The sequence below is a fragment of the Equus quagga genome, chromosome 5 (assembly GCF_021613505.1).
Source record: "Equus quagga isolate Etosha38 chromosome 5, UCLA_HA_Equagga_1.0, whole genome shotgun sequence".
Classification (NCBI taxonomy): domain Eukaryota; kingdom Metazoa; phylum Chordata; class Mammalia; order Perissodactyla; family Equidae; genus Equus; species Equus quagga.
Genome location: NC_060271.1, coordinates 42,067,309 through 42,089,388, shown reverse-complemented (window position 1 = coordinate 42,089,388; position 22,080 = coordinate 42,067,309). Strand labels below are relative to the sequence as shown.

At 48.6% G+C, this 22,080-nt stretch overlaps 1 protein-coding gene across 4 annotated transcripts in view; it reads right to left on the bottom strand.

Moving 5' to 3' along the window:
- The window catches only part of LOC124238981 (solute carrier family 2, facilitated glucose transporter member 5), a 31,049-nt gene that overhangs the window by 4,547 nt on the left and 4,422 nt on the right, over positions 1-22,080 (bottom strand). For 2 of the 4 annotated variants that reach the window (XM_046660265.1, XM_046660268.1), the window contains exons 2-5: positions 10,257-10,355; positions 9,510-9,670; positions 5,665-5,789; positions 1,744-1,896 (exon numbers count right to left, since the gene is read on the bottom strand). In XM_046660265.1, coding sequence (XP_046516221.1) covers positions 1,744-1,896; positions 5,665-5,789; positions 9,510-9,670; positions 10,257-10,355 — 538 coding nt within the window. Of the gene's footprint in view, positions 1-1,743; positions 1,897-5,664; positions 5,790-9,509; positions 9,671-10,256; positions 10,356-11,158; positions 11,387-17,332; positions 17,406-22,080 lie in introns of those variants that run through there. The other 2 variants (XM_046660266.1, XM_046660267.1) reach the window with 2 other exon arrangements.

The following is a 22,080-nucleotide window of genomic DNA, read 5'->3' as shown; positions in this document are numbered from 1 at the left end:
ATAGAGTCCAACTACCGAAACAGAAGAGAAATCAAGGAAGAACACCCTCATTTAGACATCATCTTTTTCAAGCCATATTTCAACCTCTGAAGCTTCCCCCATCCTATAACCTCATCGCTCTTCACCAGGAAAACGAGTGCCAGGCAATCTTAAATTCACCTCCTGCCCTGCCCACCGTTGTACTGGCTGGCTGATCATCTTCCCGACCTCAGCTCCGAATCCAGGGCCCAGCTAACCCTAGCTAACCTGGGGGCCTGCCTCACCCAGCACGGCCTACAGCAACAGTGGACGTACCTGCTGTCCAGGCCACTGCCATCCGGCCTCTGGCCCCACCCTCTACACTGAAAACCTTCTCCCGAGGTCTCGGAGACCCCTCACTGCCAAATCCAGATACTGTGTGCCGACCTTGACCCCTGGCTTCTTTGCAGCCTCTGCACGGTGACCTTCCGCCTCCCGTGCCACTCCTTCTGGAGGCTTCTCTGACACTATTCTCTTCTGGTTCTCCTTCCTTGTTCTTTGAGCACCTATTATGTGCCAGGAATTGTGCTGGAGATTCAAAAATAAATAAGGCCAAGCCCTGCCCTCCACACACTCTGTCTAGAAGAAGCGTACTGATGGTCGAATAGTCAGAATAAAGGACAGAGGGACAAAATGCAGCCCCCCACCACATCTGCAGTTCCCTGAATGTGGAAGAACTTGTACACTTCTGCCCCTCTGCCCATGTCTGGAACGCCCGTCCTCCATACCCTTGGTCCAGGCCTCTCTGAGGCCCCCTCCCTCCCGGGAGCACAGCAGAGAACACTTCCCAGATGCCGGGTGCTGCGGATGGCTCTGGGCGCTGCTGGTTGTTTACATGCCGTCACTGGGAGACAGGACGCTCGCCCCTCACTCCTGGGCCCAGCTCCTTACAAGAGTGATTCAAAGGCAGGAGACAGTGGCAGTTAAACATGGATGTGGGCCTGAGCTGCCTGGGCTGGTGTCCTAATGAGACCTTGGACATGTCATCCCACCTCTCCGTGCCTCAGGTTTGGCACCTGTAAAGTGGGTATGATACCAGTACGTGCTTTGTAGGCGTGTTTAGGGGATTCAGTGGATGAATATGAAAGCCTTGGTGCTGGCCTACGAGGAGTACTTCATACGTTTGACTGGTGTTGTTATTAATGGTGATTCCCCTTTCAGAGTTTTGAGACCCATGACAAAGAGAGGGGAGGTCTCGCAGACACAGTGATGGTTGCAAGTTACTGTGCACCTACTGTGTGCCAGGTCCCAGGCTCCTGGGAGGGGGCGCAGCTCTGGAGTCACGGTCTGGATGAGACTCGCCACCTCACCCACACGTGCCAGGTGGAGGGACTGTCTTTCCTGGCTGTGGAAAGGGATCATCACAGAGCCCCCTGGGCAGCGGCATTGGGGCGGGGGGTGGCTCCAGCGAAGCAGTAACACAGGTAGCTGGCATCACTATGCCCCAGGCCCCCACACGGCCTAGAGACAGTCAGACAATAGCGCTTCCTGCTCACTCAAAGCCACCTCATCCGTGTCCTCAGAGGGACTAGGAAACGTCAGCCAATCCTTCCCCACCAACTTGTTCAGGGCCTGCTCTGTGCTAACACCATACCAGCATTGTGGGGTCAGGGCAGTGTGGGGCCCGCAAGGACAGCCAGTCGATTAGAGAGAAAAGACAGGCTCACAGAAACGTCCAGCTGGAGCAGAGGGAGGGCTGCGGGTCCAGAGGCACCCTGAGCTTACCTTCTTCAGTTGCAAGGAGACTCCGAAGACCAACGATCTGGGCCACAAGGATGCCAACGGTGATGAAGAGCTGGGGCACCACCCCGAGAGCCCCCCTCAGGTTCTTAGGGGACAGCTCCCCTAAGTACATAGGGACAACGTTGGAAGACAGACCTGGGAGAGGGGTTGGAATGAAAACATGACCAGGAAACGTTAGTCTGGCAGGGCCAAGGTGTGTCTCCAAATACATTTATTCTTACTCAGCAATCACACTAGTTGGGATGAAACTTTCCGGAAGCCGCAGGAGTATGCAAACGCCTCTTTTAATTCTTAGTCCTTTGAACTTTTAAGGAAGGAGAAAATAGTCTGACCAAAGAAGTTATGAACAGATGCCCTTGCTTCTGGCCTGGTGGCGCCTGGGGACAGAGGCCTGCCTGACCTCAGGTCTTCCCTCCTGACTGGCTTGGCCTCAGAGAGGAAAAGCCCGGGTTGGTCTAGACACTCTCTCCTCTGCTGCTCCCTGGGGAGTCTGTTAATAAAAGGCCAAGGACCCTGCCCGCTTCTGAGACAGTATGTCACATGATAAACCCATCATAGATACCTTCACAGACACTGAAACACAAGCTTTATTTATAATAAACGTTAAAAACTTAAATACACAATGTGGAACAACTGCCACCTGGGACGTACGTAATGCCTGGATTACTTCTGAATCCCCAATATGTAAACTTGTAAGTTTTCCCATCTGACTGGAATCTGATCTTAAGAATAGTTGGAACTTGGGGCTGGCCTGGTGGCCAAGTGGTTAAGTTCGCACGCTCTGCTTCGCTGGCCCAGGGTTTCGTTGGTTCGAATCCTGGGCGCGGACCTAGCACTGCTCATCAAGCCATGCTGAGGTCGCGTCCCACATGCCACAACTAGAAGGACCCACAACTAAAATACACAACTATGTACTGGGGGGCTTTGGGGAGAATAAGGAAAAGTAAAAAATAAATCGCTAAAAAAAAAAAAATAGGTGGAACTTAATTTTTAGGTTCTGAAGCATTTTCACATATATTATCCCTTTTAATTCTCCTAAAGGCCCAATGAGAGGCTAGGAGTCTCAGAGGAAGGTCAGACGGGTTGTTACAAGGTGGGTTGTTAGTCCAAGTATCCTACACGTAGTCAGAACTCAAGCTGAGGCTCAGAGAGACATGGGATCTGCGGGAGACTCCGGCCACGGGGAGACCGAGAGGAAGCGGAGCCTGGAGTGGGCAGAGGCCAGAGCTGCTGCTCCTGGGACGGCCTTGGGAGACACTGAGACAGGAGGGAACTGAAGGGCAAGTTCTCAAGCTTCGCCATTCTGCCCAAGGGTGTCTCTGTTTAGTATTTTAAAAGAGACATCTGCGTTCATCACCATGGGTTCTTTCTGGTTTTCCGAGCACAGGAGGCAGTCTTTAGAACAGCCGTTAGGGTCTTGTGGGGGAGGAGCCCCACAGGCCCGGTGCCTCCTGTGGAGGACACCGAGGCCCCGTGGTCATCACTCAGGCCGTTCTCAGTGGCGAGTGCTTCTGAACCTGATCAAGGACAGCGCTGAGGCGTCAGACAGCAGGAGGCTGCTGAAGAGATGCGATTCCCTTCATGTTGGTGGAAGCAATCTCTATTTTGTCTTAAAAATGACTCCCTGGGGCAACCCCAGCCGGCCTGTTCTGACACAGAGTCAGAGAGAGCGGCTCCTAACGTTTAAAGTCCTTGAGCGAAAGCCTTCAGCCTTCCTGCCAAAGCTAACTCAGCAAACCAGTAACCCGTGAGCATCCTCTAGTCCAACTCGTATTTCTCTCTGCGCCCTCCGGCCGGGGTAGTTGTTTACTTCAGCATCAGGATGTCTAAGAGGCATGTAGCTTGATGCTGCATTTTCCTGACTTTTTCAAGAACTAACTGCAAAGGAACTATGTTTCTGCGGGTGTTCTCTAAGCTCGACCTGAGGACCCAGGCTCCTGACCCCTTTCTAGGGGGTCAGTGAGACCAAAACTATTTTCATAAAAATCTCAAGATGTTATTTTTCCCTGTCATCCTCGCTCTCTTGTGAGCACACAGTGGAGTTTTCTAGAGGCTACACGCCGTGTGCGATCACAATCAGCAGAGCCCAGGAGCAGGGCTGAGGGTCTGTCTGTCTTCTACTAAGTCAGACGTGAAAGAGATTTGCAAACATGTAAAGCAATGCCACTCACCTCGCTAAATTTTTTGTTTTAGAAAATACAGTTATTTTCATAAAGACACGTAATGGGCTTATTATTGTTATTTTTAAAGGAAGTAACACATTTCTTGGTTGCAATTTTCTAATATGGTAAATATTGATCAATAAATCCCATATCAGCAAAAGCTCTTTGGGGCCCTCAATAATTTGAAGAGTGTAAAGGGTAAGTGAGGCCAAAAAGTGTGAGAACAGCTGACTGAAAGGAACGCTTGCTCAGGAGTAAAGTTGGGTTTTTAACTGTGATCTGTCATCTATTGGAGCCTAATATTTCTCTGTTGGAACCAACTCTGAAATGTCGGATGGTCAATCAAAAAGCGACTGCCTCAGCTCACAGCTGGCAACTTTCAGGAATCGTCTATTTTCCTAACGCTGAGCCCCACCGCAGGGCCAGGGGCGGGGCCAGGTGCCCTGGGGGCTCAGGCCAAGATGGCAGAGACCCGTCCGGGCGCCCCCAGGGAATGTGAATATGAAGTGAAGTTTGTCAGGGGGCCCATCATTCTCTCCTTGAAAGGACTTCTTCTCCCTCCAGGAACCTTGTTTTCCTCTTCTGTCCCCAGGCCTGCAACCCCTCACCATTTCCCCTGATGCCAGGCTGCTCGCCGGCCGCCGCCCCCCGCCCCTCCGCCCCTCCGCCCCTCCCCCCCGCGTTGTCAATGAGCTCCAGCGAAAGGCTTTGCTGCTATCTAGCCAGAGGATCCCTTCGTCCCTATCCCCGTGTTTGGAAGGAGAAAACGAGAGTTACTTGGCAATGCCAGAGCCAGGTAGAGGGGGCAAGGGAGGTGCCCCGGGTGCAGCATTCCCGAGGGCGCTCCCCTTCGGAGCCCACCCTGAAGGTGCACGCCCCGAGAGCAGGCGCCTCCTTACTTTACACCCAGGCACCTCACTCACCTCGACTGACCCTGGGAATCACTGCCTCAAGAGAACGCCAACTCGGGGGAAGGCCACGGGCCGGCTCCAGCGACGGCTCCTCCTCCGTCTGAAGCAATTATGGGGGAGTTTTCTAGAAGCACTCAACAACAGCCTGGGCTGCATGGCTTTGCAGGGCTTGCAAACCAGCTCCACAGGGGCTGAGGTGAGAGCTAGGCCGCCAGCAGGCGGGCGCTGAAGCACTAAGGGAGCCAGAACCCACGAAAAGCCCTTCGCACACTTTAAACCCCCGCGCAGGTGAGAGGCTGCTATCCTTGACTCCCTAAGTAGAGGGCTTCGCACATTAGACTGTTTCTCAAGCTGTTTTGACTCACAATAGAAAACGCAGAAATACACTTTACACGGCCACCTGGTTCACGTACGCACACAGATGAGCAACTGAAACAAAAGCTTCAAAAGATAGTCCTTACTTTTATGACACGTGACACAGTCTGCTCTAGTTAAAAAAAGAAAATTCTGCTCACTAAACAGATGTCAGCACCCACTAACTGGTCCCAACCTGCAGTTTAGACAATGTTGAGAAGAGAGACTGGAATGGAAGGATCCTTCGGAACCTAAGATTCTGCATTTCAGTCTTTCAAAGAACAGCTTTCTTAGCAGGAAACGTCACAGTGAAGATCCGCCTGCTGTCCACCCCTGACACCAACGCAGGGGCTCGAGCATCTCCTCACAGCAGAGGCAGAGCAACAGCACGAATCTATACGCTCAGACACCAGCGCCTGTTCCCCTCCTCTTGATTATCCTAAATCACAGAACGGTAGCAAGCGTAGCATTGTTACCTGCACATATTCCCACCAAAAGTCTGGACAAAATTATCATCTCGTACGACCTGGCAGTTTTGCTGGTTCCCATTAAGATGGCGGGCACGATGGAAAATATGTTGTTAAACAGCAAGGTCCCTTTTCTGCAGAGGACAAATATCAATTAATTGTCTGGTTTAAGAATTCACTCATTCATTTAACAAACGTTCATTGAGCATCTATTCGGTTCAAGCAGTAAGCTTCACTGTTGTGTTTTAAGCTTTGCTGTTGACTGAAGACTGACACAGGTCAAGTGTGGAGCCTGGTGTGGAATAGTCTCTGTGGGAGCAAACGGAAATGCCCACAGTGCAGAGGGCATCAGCGGTGGCGGGTAGAGGGAAAGTCACAAATTACAATACAGTAAAGGGCTTTTGCAATCATAAACAAACATGATTTTAGTGTAATCTTGAAATTCAAACTGGGTGAGGATATTAGAAGAAAAGTGTGAGCCAACTTCACTTATCAACATAGATACAAAAATCCTAAATGAAATATCAGCAGATTGAATTCAACAGCATATATGAAAAAGAACTTTCAATGTTAAAAACACCATATTAAAGATTACACTGGGGAAAAAATATAGGATTATCAACTGAAGTAGCAAAAGAAGTCAATAAAATTTGATACTCATTATGATTTTTTTAAAAAACTATAAAAATAAGGGAACTTACGTAAGCTGACAAAGGGTATCTCCTAAAAACCTATAACATCAAACCTAATAAAACTTAAAAAGCACCTCCATTTAAGTCAGGACTGGAGGTGGACTTGGGCCCTGGAGCCTGACAAAGGCACAGGGAAAACTTCTCGAGAGGCTCCTCACATCGGGCTCCCCAGGGGTCCCTCAGTCAGGCTCGCGAGCGACAGAGCCCCACCATCACAACACACACAACAAACCACCGTATGCAAGAGCTGCATGTACGAACAGCGCAGTTTCAGACGACAGAATCGGACAGAGGCTACAAAATGTATTACACGGTTAGTGTCAGAAAACAAGGAATCAAAATATGCTAAAGGGAGAACAAGAAACTATATAAAACAAAACCTAGCAGAAACAATATCAAAAAGAGAGACAAATTTTCAAAACAAGTAAACAAAACTTCTTGAAATCAAAAATATAGTCATTGCAATAAAAAATTTAGTAGGGGAATTACGGCTGAGGAGAGAATTAATGAATAGGGAGGTAGACTCGAGGAAGTTACATAGACAGTAACAGAGAGGGAGAGAGAAGAAGATGGGAAATAGGAGAGATTAAGACGTGGATTATAGTATCATTATTCACAAAAGCCAAAAGGTGGAAGCAACCCAACTGTCCATCGACAAATGAATGGATAAACAAAATGTGATATATTCATACAACAGAATGTTATTCAGCCTTAAAAAGGAAGGAAATTTTGACACATGCTACAACACGGATGCACCTTGAGGATATTATGCTAAGTGAAATAACCTAGTCACAAAAGGACAAATCTTGTATGATTCCACTCATATGAGGTCCCTGGGGTAGTCAAACTCACAGACGGAAAGTTGAATGGTGGGTCCCAGGGGCTGGGGGGAGGCGGGAATGAGGAGTTCTTGTTTACCGGGGCACAGTTTCAGTTTTGTAAGATGAAAAGTCGTGGAGATGGATGGTGGTGGTGGCTGCACAACAATGTGAATGTGCTTAATGCCAGTAGCCTGGACACTTAAAAATGGTTAAAATGGTAAATTTTATATTATACGTATTTTACCACAATTTTTAAAAAATAATTTTTTGAAGAAGTCAATAGGGCAGCAACAACAACAATCAAAGATATGGAGGAAATCCATGGAGTTCTAGAAGAAAGAATATAGAAATTGGAGGAGAGATAATATTTGTAGAACTGACGGCTGAATTTTCCAAAACTGATGACAAAGACATGAAACTTCAGATAAGAAACCACAGCGCGTTCCAGAATAAATAAATTAGCCCTCGCTTGCTCACGAAGAGGGATGATTCAACAGTGTAAGGATGTCAGTTTTTCTCAAATTAAATGATAAATCCAAAGAAATTCCAAGCAGAATCTTTCTTCAGGGATGTTGACAAATTGATTTAAAAATTAACACAGAGGAGTAAAGGAACACAAATAACTAAGATAAATCTGAGAGCAACTGACTTTTCACATGGGAAAAAAATAAAATTAGCTTTCTCTCATCACTCACTATATACAAAACAAAATTCCAGATCTATTTGGGAAAAACAAAATTGTAAGATTATTTTTAAAATTACAGAAGACTATCCTTATGATTCCAAGTAGGGAAAGCTGCTTAAGACACAAAAATCAGAAACCATAAACGAGACTTAAATTTGACCACATGAACATTTAAAAATTTTGTATAAAAAAGATATTATATGTCTGATTAGAAAATAAAGCAACAGACTGAGAAGACGTCTGCCCAATATAACAGAGTACAATGTGGAGTTTACTTGCACTTGCTCAGAAGTAAAATTTCCTCCCAGCTGTGTAATCTTGGGTATGTTACACTGTCTCTCTGTGTCTCATTTTCCCATCTTTGAAAAGCGGATGGGGCTTTTGTAAGGATTAGAGGAATCAATAACCCTAGAAGCACTCAGGCTAGATCCTGGCACATAGGAATCCATCAATAAATTGTTAGTTGCTACTGTTCTTTAAGGAACACCTACAAATCTTTAAGAAAACCACAAGCAACTGAATAGCATTTATCACATTCTCAAGCAGATGGTTGGACAAGCAACTGTCGGCTCCATCTGCACACCAGATGGCAAGTACTTCACTCAAAGAGAAGCGTCCTGCAGATCTCACTGTGACTTGACTGATAGATGTCCTGCCCTGGGGGTCCCAGGGAAAACTGCGAGTTCAACATCAACCCTCCAGAAAGACCTTAGGATCTTAGATCCCAAACCAGAGGTTCTAAGTTTCTATTCTCAGATTCTTTTTGAAAAATACTGGAGAAGGAGTTAAGGTCTGGGTTCTGGCCTTGACTCTTGAGCTAACTAGATCTGTGGTCAAGAACAGCAACTCGACCTCCCCCAGCCTCTGTGTACCCATTAGCAAAGGGAAGGGGTTGGAGGGGAGGAGCTGGGAAACGCTGTTTTTAAGGGGGCTGCTCTCTCCTGTCTGTGGAATTTACCTGGGGGAGTGGGATGTCTTAAGGACATGTTTTGGAATCAAATACAGAATTTCTAATGCTTTTAGAATTAGGGGCAAAGATAAAAGCTCTGCCCTTGGCATTCACGACACTCACAGAGTCACTCTGGGACCACAGTTTCACACTGAAGTGCCTGACACTGATCTCAGCCATTTCAAAGTTTTACATGAATTTAATTTGGGCTAAATTTTGCACATTACTTGATCCCAAGGTAAAAGAATGGAGCAGTTCGTTTGTGTTCCTTTAAGAGGCAGAGATCAAGGACGCTGCGCTGTGTTCTCGGGTGGGACTAACATCGTGGCCACATCATCTGGTGTTCGACCCTTCGAAAGGTGAAAAAAGAGGAGAGAACTTGTTTTTGGCTTTGGTAGGGAAAATATCTTCAAGGCAAGAGAACAGAGACAGCAAGAGTGAGTCCGGACCTCTGAAGCGTACTCTGCCCATTCGGTATCCCACCCAGAGCCTGAGCCTCATCACCCCTACTTCTGGCCCTCAGACCTTGCCTAGGTCCCCAAACGCTTGGTCAATGTCTAGTCTTATTCTTAAGATCATGTTAGAAAACAGAAATCATCACAACGGTTATAAACTAGTTTTCCAAGAACAATTTCAGCTTTAGGCCTAGGGGTCAAACTCTGAAGGAGTCTATGAGTTTTGGGGAATTGAAAATTACCTTCCCTTACCTGCCAAGTCTATTCACCAAGGGGCCAACCATGAGGGATCCGACGAAGCCTCCAAAGGGAAACATGGACACAGAAATGGACCACAGCAACGTCAAGGAAAACTCGCTGATGTATTCACTGAATCTACTGTAGTGGGTCTCATTATAAAATGCTTTCATGAGCTGGAGAACAAAGCAAAACAGAACACCCAGATCATTTGGCCTGGTTTTGCAGAAAGAGCCACCTAAGTTGTTGGGCCACCCAATGGGATGAGCTGGGCGCATAGATATCAACACTGTTAAGTGGAGGAAAGGGCGAAAGTTAACAGCAATTAGCAGGGGGCACCCATGGGGAGGGCTGAGAGGCCTCTGAGAGGCCATCCGCCCAGGATGTCTCTACCACCAGAAAGGACTGACTCCAGTCTGCCAGTCTGTTGGGCGATCCCTGCCTCTGCAGACTCCTCTGTAGATTGCAAGCCTGCAGATCAGACCCTGACCCCAGAGGCCAGCCCACTGTGTGTCCAGCTGGCTGGCTCTCCGTGAGAAGCTGAGGCCTGGGCACTTGGTCCATCCCCATGGCCCTGTGCCTGTAAGTTCCCAAGCCCTGCACTGTCTCTTGGGTGTGTTCCCCTCCTTTCACTTGAGGACCCACTGTGTGCCCTCAGTGTGTGTGTGCAGTCTCACCCTGGCGACCACGCCCGACACGGGCTGCTCCCAACCCACCTCCCTGTTTACTGGGGGCTGCATCTCCCTCACTACAGCCACCTACCTCGGCAGGGGAGTTGACAGCGGCCACGTTGTACCCATACTGGAAGGATGATCCAAAGGCAGCTATCAGTGTCGCCAAGGCAAGCACAGGTGTCAGCCTCTGTGGGAGGAGAGGTCAGGGCTCAGGTCAGGAAGCAGCCCGGGGTCGCACGGAACTCCCGATTTACTGCAAAGTCTTGTAGAAAGGCGTAATACAATCTGAAGATCCGCAGCTGCTCCCTAGCTTGAAACCTCCCCTCTCCCCACCTGGCATGAGAACAGGTTTTCTCAACTGTAGCACTTAGGGCCGGATAATTGTTTGTTATGGAGGGTGGAGGGGGGGGACTGTCCTGTAGGATCAACCCTCCTCCCATCTGTGACAACCCAAATGTCTCCAGACATTGCTAAATGTCCCCCAGGTGGGTGGGGCATTGCCCCTGGTTGGGAACCACTGGGTCAGAAGGAAACTGAGGGTCACCTACTCCAACACTCCATCTACCATCCGCACGGCTTCCCTGACATTCCTGCCACAGGGCTGCATTTGCCAACTGTAGCAAATGTGCTCAAGCACCATCTTAAACACAAAAGCCCCTAAAAATGGAAGAGGAAAAAAAATGCAAAAATTTTTAATTGTTTAGGGTCATTGATTAATTTCCTTTAGCCCCTGGACTTTTGCTGTAACAGGCAAGGCACAGTGAAAAAAATATTTGAACATAGATTTCTGGGGACTCTTGAACAGACACACCCTATGATAATATCCCCTTTTGACACAAGAGGAAAGTAAATAGTCGTTTAAGACAAGCTTAAATGACAAGAGGGAATTCATCAGTAAAGTAATGACAAGCAGGAGAAAAATAAAGTGGAAAGAGGTTTGCTCTTAGAATCTACAGATCTCATTTTGAATTTGCCGCTGCCACTTTTTACCTTAATTTTTACGACCTTCAGCTTCCTCATCTTTAAAATGAGGATATTAGTACTCCCTCGGAGCTGTTGCGAGGATTAATTAGGAAAGCGTCGGGCCGAGAGGTGAATCCCCTGCGGGTGAGGCCTGGACACAGCTCTGAACCCTCCGCTGAAGCCCCTTCATTCAGGTACTCTGATGGAGGTCCCCGTGACACGGGACACGTGCCCCTCCAGTGGCAAGCCGAGGTCCTCATGTCTTCCTCTGGGCAGCATCCCTCCTAATCTAAAGAGGACCTCTTGAGAGATAAGTGAGGGGCAGGACAGGCAGAGAAACAACAGTCACTCCTGCCTTGTCGCGGTGCCCCTGAGCGGACAGGCGAGCCAGTTAACCTCCGCAGAGCAGGAGCAGGACCTGCAAGGAGCCCTGGTCAGAGCAAAACCACAAGTGGGACTTCGCCCTTCTCCTCCCTGCACCAAATGAGTTAGCAAGTGGTTAGTTCAGTAGGAAGTTTCTGGTGAGGAAGATAACAGCCTCAGAGCAGGCAGCCTCTCAGGGAGGAGGAGGCCCTGGTTTCCAATCTCTCCCCAGCTCCCACCATCCTCTGGGGCCAGCGAGGGGAGTGGGTGACAAAAGTGGTGGGAGTGGGTGACAGTGCCCAGGAAGGAAAGAGGGTTCCAGGCCTGTTGCTGCACAGCCCTGTATTTTCTAAATGCGAGGGGTGCACAAGCAGGCACCCCGCCCCTCCCCCCGAGATGCAGAGCATGGCAGACTGAGCTCCCCTCCCTCCTGAAGTGCTCTGAGGACTCATTCCTTCACTCATTCATTCAATATACTGAGCACCCACTGTGAGCCAGGCATTGTTCTAGGTGCTGGGAACATGGTGGAGAACAAAACAAAGATCCCTCCCCTACAGCAGTCTATTGCTTGATTTTGTGGAAGGAAGGAAAGGAGGGAGGGAGGGAAGAAGGAAAGAAAAGAAGAAAATGACGATAAAAATTTCTCCTCTTCTAATTCTCTTCCCCGTAAACAATTAACTACAAATGCAACAGGCTTCATGCACACTGCCAGGTGGAACTCCTGACCACACTCTGCTGTGATGGGTGCTAAGGTTTGAAGTCCTTAGCAAAGCTCAGCTGGGGAGCTGGCTGGTAACCCAGACTGGGGGGCATCCTGCCAGGCACCATGGCAGGATGGGACGGTGGGGTCCCAGCAAAAGTGATCAGAAAGACCTCAATAGAATCTCTAATCATAGAGCACACAAATTCAACTTCTATTTTCCGGCTTCCTCCTCGAATTCAAGGCACAGGCACATTCTATGGACCCGTAGGAATCATAGCTTACCCTCTAGGAAAATAGCAGAGACATTCTGAGTAGGTTCTCACTGATCTTGCTGGTCCAAATGCCTTCACTTCTTAAATATTCATTGACAGCTGACTATATGTTCTAGCTGCGGTCTGGTGAGGAAAACAGCTATTCTCAAGAGGATTACGGTCCAGTGGAGAAGACAGACATTTTAAAAACTACATGATAATTTAATAATTAAACTATAACTGTCACATGTTCTATGAAGAAAAACCACAGAAGTGGTTAAAACGGGGAGTCAGGAAAGTGGCAGAGAGAGGATAGGGACTTGGGTACGTGTGGTGGCTGTGGCAGGGGCAAGAAGTGTCAGCTTTGAAGACCATTTAGAAACTGAAATCAAAGGACTTGGTACCCCATAGGAAAATGCAAATCAAAATCACAATGAGATAGCACTTCTTACTAGGATGGTTAAAATCAACAAGACAGGTAATAATAAGTGTTGGCAAGGACATGGAGAAAATTGGAACCCTCTCACAGTCTGGAAACTCCACACAAAGTTAACCCATATGACTCAGCAATCCCACCCCTAGGTACATATCCAAGAGAAATGAAAACATATGTTCACACAAACTTTACCACAAATGTTCACAGCAGCATTAGTCATAATAGCCAAAAAGTGGAAACAACCCAAACGTCCGTCAACTGATGAGTGGATAAACAAAATGTGGACTATTCATACGATGGAATATTATTTGCTCATAAAAAGGAATGAAACCCTGATATCAGCTACAATGTGACGAGCCTTGAAAACATGCTAAGTGAAAGAAACCAGTCACCAGAGGCCACCTATTGAATGGTTCCATCAATGTGGAATGTCCAGAACAGGCAAATCCATGGAGACAGAAGATAAATTAGTGGTTGCCTAGGGCTGGAGGAGAAGAGGAGGGGATGGGAGGAAATTCAGAGTGACTGCCAGTGGGTATGGGTTTCTTTCAGGGGTGATGAAAATGTTCTAAAATTGATTGTGGTGATGGCTGCACAACTCTGTGAATATACACTGAATTGTATAGTTTAAATGGTGAATGGTATGGCATGTGAGTTATATTCTCCATAAAGATACTACAGTCACACAACACAGAATGGCGTTTCTGTCAACAGCGAATCCCACATATAACAGCAGTCCCGCAAGATTAGCACCATATAGCCCAGGGTGCAGTGGGCCATACTAGGTTTGGGTAAGTACGCTCTCTGATGTTCACACAACAATATCAACTAATGACACAGCTCTCAGAACATATGGCCATTGTTAAGCGACACATGAATGTATATTTAAAACGGCATGTATGGGGCCGGCCCCATGGCCGAGTGGTTAAGTTCGCGCGCTCCGCTTCAGCGGCTCAGGGTTTTGCTGGTTTGGATCCTGGGCGTGGACATGGCACTGCTCATCAGGCCGTGCTGAGGCGGCGGCCCACGTGGCACAACCAGAGGTACTCACAACTAGAATATACAACTATGTACAGGGGGCTTTGGGGAGAAGAAGAGGAAAGGAAAAAAGGCATATGAAAGAAAGCCAGGCTTAAGCTTTCTTTTTCTCCTTTCTTTCCCTTTTTTTTTTTTACTTTCCAGGAAGGGGAAAAAAAGGGAATTTGGTACCAGGCTGAATTAGGGCATGAGGGAGAGGAAGAGGCCAAAGAGGATGTAAGGTCTCCAACCCGCCTGCTAAAATGACAAGTGGCCCAGTGGCCTGGAGACATGAATGGGAGGGGGCTCTCCTCAGAGGCCAAGGCGAGCCACGACGCTCCCTTGAGAGAAACCAGGAACAGCATCCCTCAAGCCCACAGTCAACCGGCTTCCTGTTTTTCATAATACTGAGAACATTTGAGACTTTAGTAAACTGACCACCTTCAGGGCGGGCCCTCTGGCAGTGTGATTCAAGGACACTGGGAAGGAAGCCCTGCCCTCACCATCTCCCTGAGGAATTCGTCTCCATATTCCATTTCCACCGTCAGAGAGACACTTTGCAGATAAGATTTTTCTTTGTCAGGAATCTCTAGGCAGAATGCAAATATCTCTGGAGTTCTTATAAATTATTAGCACTTGAAGTCACACTGTGAACCCCAAGTTTTTATCACACCGTGGAACCCAAAGTTTCACAAGCAGACACAGGTTTAAGAGGTGAGGGGAGAGAGAGATCAACATCACCACATTTTAGAGCTGGGGGTGCCCTGTCTCGTTGCTGTGGGGTTCAGAGCACAGCCCCTGCAGCCCGAGGGCACAGGATCGAAGCCAGCTCTCCTGCTGCTGGCTGTGTGGCCTTGGTCCAGTTACTGAGCTTCTCTGTCTCTGTTCCTTCATCCGTAAAATGGGGACAACTATACTACCTTCCTCATAGGATTGAAACCAGTGGTCAATTAGTCATTAATGATTAGGTAGCTAGTAACTAAAGTTTTTTTTGGCAGTTATTAATTGTGGCCTTTGGTTGTTCGCCTGCCCATTGTTAGCTGTGCTGCTTATTTTTAAAACCACGTAGATAGGCAAGGTATTGTCTGACTCCCACTAGGTTCCTCATAGATAACATTTCTGACGCTTGGGTCACCATGGTAACAGGTGTGTAAGTTTTTCAGGAACCGAGAGTCTACTCCTTGTCCAGTTCAGGCCAGTTAAGACCACTGACTCATCCACTGGGTGACCTCCTGATGTCAGGGAGCCAAAAACTCCATCCTCGGATTACGCCAACACTATCATTTTGTGAACACCGTCCTACGAAGAGCCACGAAGCTTGACTACGCTTGCGCAGATCAATTACCTGATGACTCCTTGCCTCCAATTATCTATCTTCAAACTTCAGACCACCGCCCCCTTATCCCATACACATCCCTAGTCCCCATTTTTCAGGAAGGCGGATTTGAGATTTGTTTGTGTGACAGACATAACGAACCTGGTTCGGTAACAGGAGTGACGTGAGGAATGAGTGAGTTCGTACGTATGAAAAACGCTTAGAACCACACCTGGCCTGGAGTAAGTGTTACACACGGGGTTGCTATCATTATTAATTATTAATAAGAAGGACTCAGAGGGGAAGTTACTTGCTCCACGACACCAACGAATTGGTGGCAGAGGCACTCCACAAAAAAGTAGGTGCTTTCATTTTCCAAAGCACTTTGCCATTTTTTTCCCTTAATCTATTTTATTTTTTTCTCTCAGGCTAAGAGTCCTTTTTCCTGGCAGAAAGTCTTTGATGTACATCAGAAAGATTCTGGTCTTTTCTCTTTACGTATGAAGAAAGCAAACGCCAGTGAGGTAGAGGTCACACAGCCACCAGGGGACAGAGACCAGGCCCTCCCGGCCAGCTGGCGCCCTCCTCACCAGCCCACGCAGCCCCTGCAGCCTGGCCCTCACTCTCTGCAGCCTTTGCCGGCCTCTTCACTTCTCCTTGGCTTCTAATCCCCCGCCCCCCAGCTTCATTTAATGATTTCCCAGATTTTTATAAGCAGTCACCACTGAAGAGTTTTGTAGGAAGCCCAGCACATGCCCTGGCTTTCACCCAAAGGGGCAGGTCTGCCCTCAGGTGGCCAGGAGGGGGAAGCCATCACCCCACCTGGCACCTGGAGGGAGAATGGAGGGGGCAGGTAGCTATGATCTGTGACCATTTTAATCATTTCGTTTCAAAACGTATCACTCATTTTCAGGGAGCACCACTCAGGGACATTTCCATTCTTCCACAGCCACACCTCGGGGGCACAGCTAGGGGGTGGATTTCTCTTTGAAGAGGGGCCTCCCTTGACTCCCGAACCCCGAAGTTCTCGTTAGCTTACAGTTCCTTTTCTATAAGACAGAGGGGCCAACATCTGACTCGTCTAACACTCTCCTAGGTTTTGTGAAAGTCCAACACGATAATCCATGTGAAGGTACTCAGTAATCTCTAAAGCAGAGATTCTCACTGGGGCAAGGATGGTACTGGCATCCAGTGAGGAGAGACCAGAGATGCTGCTCAACAGCCTACAACACACAGGCCAGCCCTGCAAAGCGAAGAATTATCCAGTCCCAAATGTCAGTAGTGCCCTGCTCTAAAGGATGATCAACAAATAATAACATTTATGCGGGATTCACTATGTGCCAAGTAATTTACAAACATTCTCTCATTTAATTGTTCCAGCAGCCCCATGAGGTGGCATGTTTATTATTTCCGTTTCAGAGACAAGAAAACTGAGGCACAGAGCAGTTAAATAACTTGGCCAAGTTCCCACAGCTAGAATAGGAAGAAGCAGGGATGAATCCCAGGTATTTCTACCTCCCAAACCCATTCTTGACCTATGAGCTACAGAGCATGTTCTTGACCTCCCTGTGGCAAGGCCTCACATCCATGACTGAGTAAATAATAATTTGCACAAATATGTACCTCTCCCCCGATAAATATCAGCAGATGCTGTTGTGGTGAATAAAATGCAAACTTCTTAAAAGTATCAATAAAGTCATATTATCTTTCCGTCATTACGCATTTTCCTCGACTGAGGAATTCTAAAAGTACAACCATCATTATATGGGGGGCAGGTGCAGAAAAATCGTCTGTCAATAAAAGGAAGTCTCACTATCTAAAAGCAGAGAATCTCTGCTACAGATTTGAGCTTAATCCAAATCTCGCAACATCTCTGCGTCTATCTATCTTCTTTTCATGGCTTAGCTATGTTACTTGCTGAAAAGATTAATCGAAATATCTCTAAATCTCTTCTCTCTCTAGTCCCTGTGAAAGTCCAGCTCCTGGGTGAACTCTGAGGGGCAGGTCCCCCCGAAGGTCCTCCCCAGCACAGAGCTCCCGAGAACATCCCCCAGCCGTGCTGAACAGGCCCAGGCAGCGGGCTGCTCCGTGCTCTGTCCCTGAACAGCACTCTTACCCCTTCCTTCTTAATCGGATCCTGCTGCTCCATCTCTGCTCTGCGAGTGCAGAGTGCAGCTTACCTCCTCTCAGCCAAAATAACAAATGCACTGAATGGAGAGAGAAGACATTCTGGCTGCACTTTGGTCGCGCCAAGTAACAGCCAATAGCATTTTTATGGCTAGTCTAAGGCAGAATAACCCTTTCAGGAACCCAGAGGTTTGTCTTCCTTTCACTTCTTCTAAATTAGATGTCTGGGGTTTAGTTTAGCAAGTGGCCGCCCCCTGGGGCTGTAGGCACAGTGCCTTCCTGATTGGGACAGTCTGCAATATTTCCTCACTGTGAAAGCCACCATTAGTCAGGCTAATAGTGAGTGACCGGAAGGGTTATTTCTGTCACCAACACATGGAAAGCAACAGCTGCCACAGACCCTACACCATACCAGGTAATATGGGGGCAAGAGACAGAGTCACTAGAAGCTTCTCAGAAGCGGTCCCTGCTAGGGAGCCGGCAGCCAAGTCTTGCTACTGGAGAGTCAGCTTTTGCCAAGATGCCCACGCAACACTTTCTTGGAAAGTTTCTTCTTTTCCTTTTTAAGGAACTCAGAGTGGCCTAGAGATGTTACTTTCTGTGTATTCATCACTATGCAAAGGCAGTAAATACTTCAAAGCCCTTTATCTGCAGGGCAGGGAAAATGAGTCACAGCTGCTGGTCTGGGACCTCCACGCCCGGCCAGGCCACTGCCAGCCCCCTGTGCTCTGCACGTGTTCAGCTACCATGGGGCATACCAGGGCAAGTGGCCAAAATCCAGAGCAAAGTCACACAGGCCTGCGGGCTTTCATCTTCACAGGACATATTCCCTGCTTTATTTGCTGGGCACAAATCCAGTTAATTCAGTCATTCCTTCTCCTCATTCACTTTCAAATTAACAGTTAACTGGGAGCCCACTATGTGTCAGGCACTGTTCCTGGCATCAGCAACAAACTAGGGAATTGTGTCCAGGTTCCCCTGTGTGGGAGACTGTGAGGAGGGCGACAGTGTAACAGCCCGTGTGTGTGTGGGGGTGTGTGTGTGTGGGTGTGTGTGTGGGTGTGTGTTGCGGAGGTCCCTATGTCCCCATTCACCAAGGAGGACTGACCATTTCCTTTCACCAACTTCATTTACTGTCCTTTTCCTTCTGTGCCACAGCCCTAATACAATGATTTCCAAGTAAGGTTTGGCAAGACCAGAGGTTTCCAGTTATTTCAGAGTTTTGAAAAATTCTCCAAAGAAAATGCACTTTAGTTGGGGAGGGGGTTGGGGGTACGGGGAACGACTATTGAGTGAAGGGGTAGGTTCAGATTGCACAATCAAAAAGAAATGTCAAAAGTCCGCAATCATTAGTCATTGTCCGGCACAGAGGAAATCCCCTGCTTGGCCCAGATGCTCCACCTCACGCCCCGTGTGCCCCTGGGCCGGTGGGGAGCTGAAAACTGACAGGCGATGGCGGACGCAGACAATCCCCACCCCTGCCTCGACTTCCCCCAGGGGAGGAGACATTGGTCCAGGCCCACAGGCCCGGACGAGACTGTCTGGGGAGGTGAGGGCCGCAGTACCTGGCTCCTGGCAGTCCCAGGGCATCGCAGGCATAGCCGTGGCGTCACCAACGCCTCAGTGGCGGAGGGAGAGGAGCACGAGACGGAGAGGGCGCAGTGGGGCGGCCGCCATGATGCCGGGCGCGGGCAGGGAGGCGGCCATGATGCCGGGCGCGGGGCAGCCCTGGGTCAGCCTCCGCGGCCTGCGCTGCCAGCCGGCTCCGGCGCTGTCCGTGCCCGGGTCCTCCTAGGCCCCTGCCCGAGTCTTCCTTCTGGCCCAGGACCCCGACCCCCGCAGCGGGCGGAGCAGCCCCCAGCCCCTCACCTCGGGCCACCATTAGGTCTGGCTGAGGCCTGTAGCTCTGAGGGTCCCTGGGGATCCCGGGGCGGGGGGGTGGGACGTGGGAGCCTGGAACAGTCGAGAATGGGCCCAAGGGCTCCGGGACTGTCCCTACTACCCTTGTCCTCTGTGTCCTTCCCGGCCCCTGGACTGGACCCGGCAGCCTCGGGCCCAGCACCTCAGGCTGCCACGGGGCCCGTCAGGGGTCCTTTGGGCTCCCAGGATCTGGGGGCTCAGATGGGGGAATGGCTCACTGATTGGAGGCGGTGACTGTCCCTGGCAGGGGTCCTCCCGGCCCTCCACCTCAGGCTGACCTGAGGTGTGTGACCTTGGCTCGCCCACTGCAGGCGGTCTTTTTGTTTTTCTGAACTTAAGTGTTAATTTTTACCCGTGGGAGCTGAAAACTGGGGGGTGGGTCTCAGATTCCCGCCCACTGGGTCTCGCCCTCCCCGCCCTGCCCAGCCCTTGTCTCTGTCCTGCCGGACTAGGAAGGGAACCTGACAATTGAAGCCTATCTTTGCCTTCGAGTTTGAAACGACAATGATAAACAACACTGATTAACCCAAGGCCTTCTGCAGATAACAGGCTGAGGCGTGTGGCGGAACACGTACTAGAATTTCCAAGAAATCCCATACTCGTGTTTTGAAACTACCTCTCCCCTCTGGTGAGAGCCAAAGAATCACTTTTAAAGTGAAGGGACAGCGGGCAGTTGCCGGGCCAGTCCCGTGGCTGGCAGGGCCTGCCTGACTTCTCTTCCCACCTTCCATACAGTTTGACTCTTTACAGGGAAATGATGCTAGGATCTCATCACTGAAGGAGAAGAGGACCCAAAAGCCAATTTTCTTGTCAGAGGGCCATGGGTTAGGCCCTCTAACCTCTTGCGATGGGGAAAGTGCTGGCGAGGAATCCTTGCTTGCCGAGGATTCTGACTTGAGGGTTGGGGTTCCAGAACTCAATTCACAAGTCGTTATCACTAACATAAAAATGTAAATATGTTAGCACACAATTTGATGTCTAAGACATCAAAATCTGAAAGCGGTAGTTATTCTGGGATGTGAGATTACAGATGATTTTAATCCTAGAATAAATTTATGTTTATATTTACTACTCTACTGCTGTACTGGGGGCGGAGTACAACAGGGTGCAAAAATGAAATAGCCTTGGCCTCATGTGGGTTAGACTCTAGTTGAGGAAACAGAATTTAGTTAAATAAGCATATTGACGAATTTGTGACTGTAAGAGGGCTCTAAAGATGGCAGTGGGGAGGCGGTCCTGGTTGGGGAAGGCTTCCTTTAAAAAGTGAGCTTGAGCTGAGATGGGAAGGAAGGAGGAATAGAGTTTACCTAGGCAAAGAGGGGTGGGGATGGGCTGGTGGAGCGAGCCTTCCAGACGGAACAGCATGTGCCAAGGCCCTGTCATAGAAGAGAGTGTGATGCCATCAGGAAATTGCCAGGTCAGTGTGGCTGAAGAGCACAAAAGCAGAGAGGAAGAGGGAAGGAGGAAGGAAGCAGGGCCAGACTACATTGAGCACTTGTAGACTTGATTTTTATTCTAGGAGCAGAGAGAAGGTGTTAAGAGTTTTGGAGAACAATCAGATTTGCATTTTTAAAAGTTCACTCCGGCTGCTATGGGGCTGGCCTGGTGGCATAGTGGTTAAGTTCGAGCGTTCCACTTTGGCTGCCTGGGGTTTGCAGGTGTGGATCCCAGGCATGGACCTACACATCGCTCATCAAGCCATGCTGTGGCAGTGTCCCATATGCAAAGTAGAGGAAGATGGGCTCAGGGACCATCTTCCTCACACACACACAGAAAAAGCTCACTCTGGCTGCGGAGAGGAGAACTGGTGAGGGTGCTGCCGACCTAATTGGTCGGAGGGGCTCAAGGGAGGTTTCCGAAGCATTTAACTGTTTCTCCAAATTATTTTTTTCTTTTGTTATGTTAAGGAGATGCAATCACCAACTATGGTGAACTGGACCAAGCCTCACCACAAGAGCTACGCCTACAACCTTTGCCTTATTTTTAATGCTAAGATCTCCTCTCTGGGATGAGCTTGGGTCTTATCACCATAACCTGCAGAGTATGTGGAAGCATGTTTTCTAGCTGAGCCTGCGCTAGCGAACACCTGCTCACCTCTCCCTTTTGAATATTCATTCCCCATCCGAAATAAAAGGTCCCTGCTGGCCCATGCTTGGGGACACCAGGACTCTGGAAGTGATGCTGCATGGCCTCCTATTTGCTGTAAATATACTTTACTTTGTGTAACAACTATTTCTGGTGGAGCGTCTGATTTTAACTTGCCCGAAGGTGAACCCACTTTCGTTTGGTAACAAGGGGACAAGAGTTTGAGGAAGGGAAGAGGGAGCCAGAGTTCTTTGCCATAGGGCAGGTGACAGACAGCGGGGACTTGGACCGGTGTGGCGGTAGACATCAGAGAAGTAGATACTTTTAAGAGATATTTAGGATGTAAAATTGACAAACCTTGGTGATCAAAAGGATGAGGGGAGGAGAAATAGAATTTCTGTATTACTGTTGTAATAAAACAAAAAATTAAAATGATCTAAGAATCAAGCTTTTCAGAATTTAAAAAAGAAAAAAGAAGTTTATATAGGAAAATTTCACCAGGATGTAAAATGCTGAATTAGCACCACAAAGCAGGCTGGCGAATCCTGGGGCTGTTCTGAGGTCAGACAGTGATACTAAGACTTCAGTTGGTCTCAACCTCCTCTACGAATGTTCTAGAACTTTAAAGTTTTGCCACGGGCCTCTATTGTACAATCTATGTTGGCACCTCCTACCCCTCTCCAAATCATTTTGATCAGTTCCTCTTTGACAGTAATAGAATTTTGAGCAGGA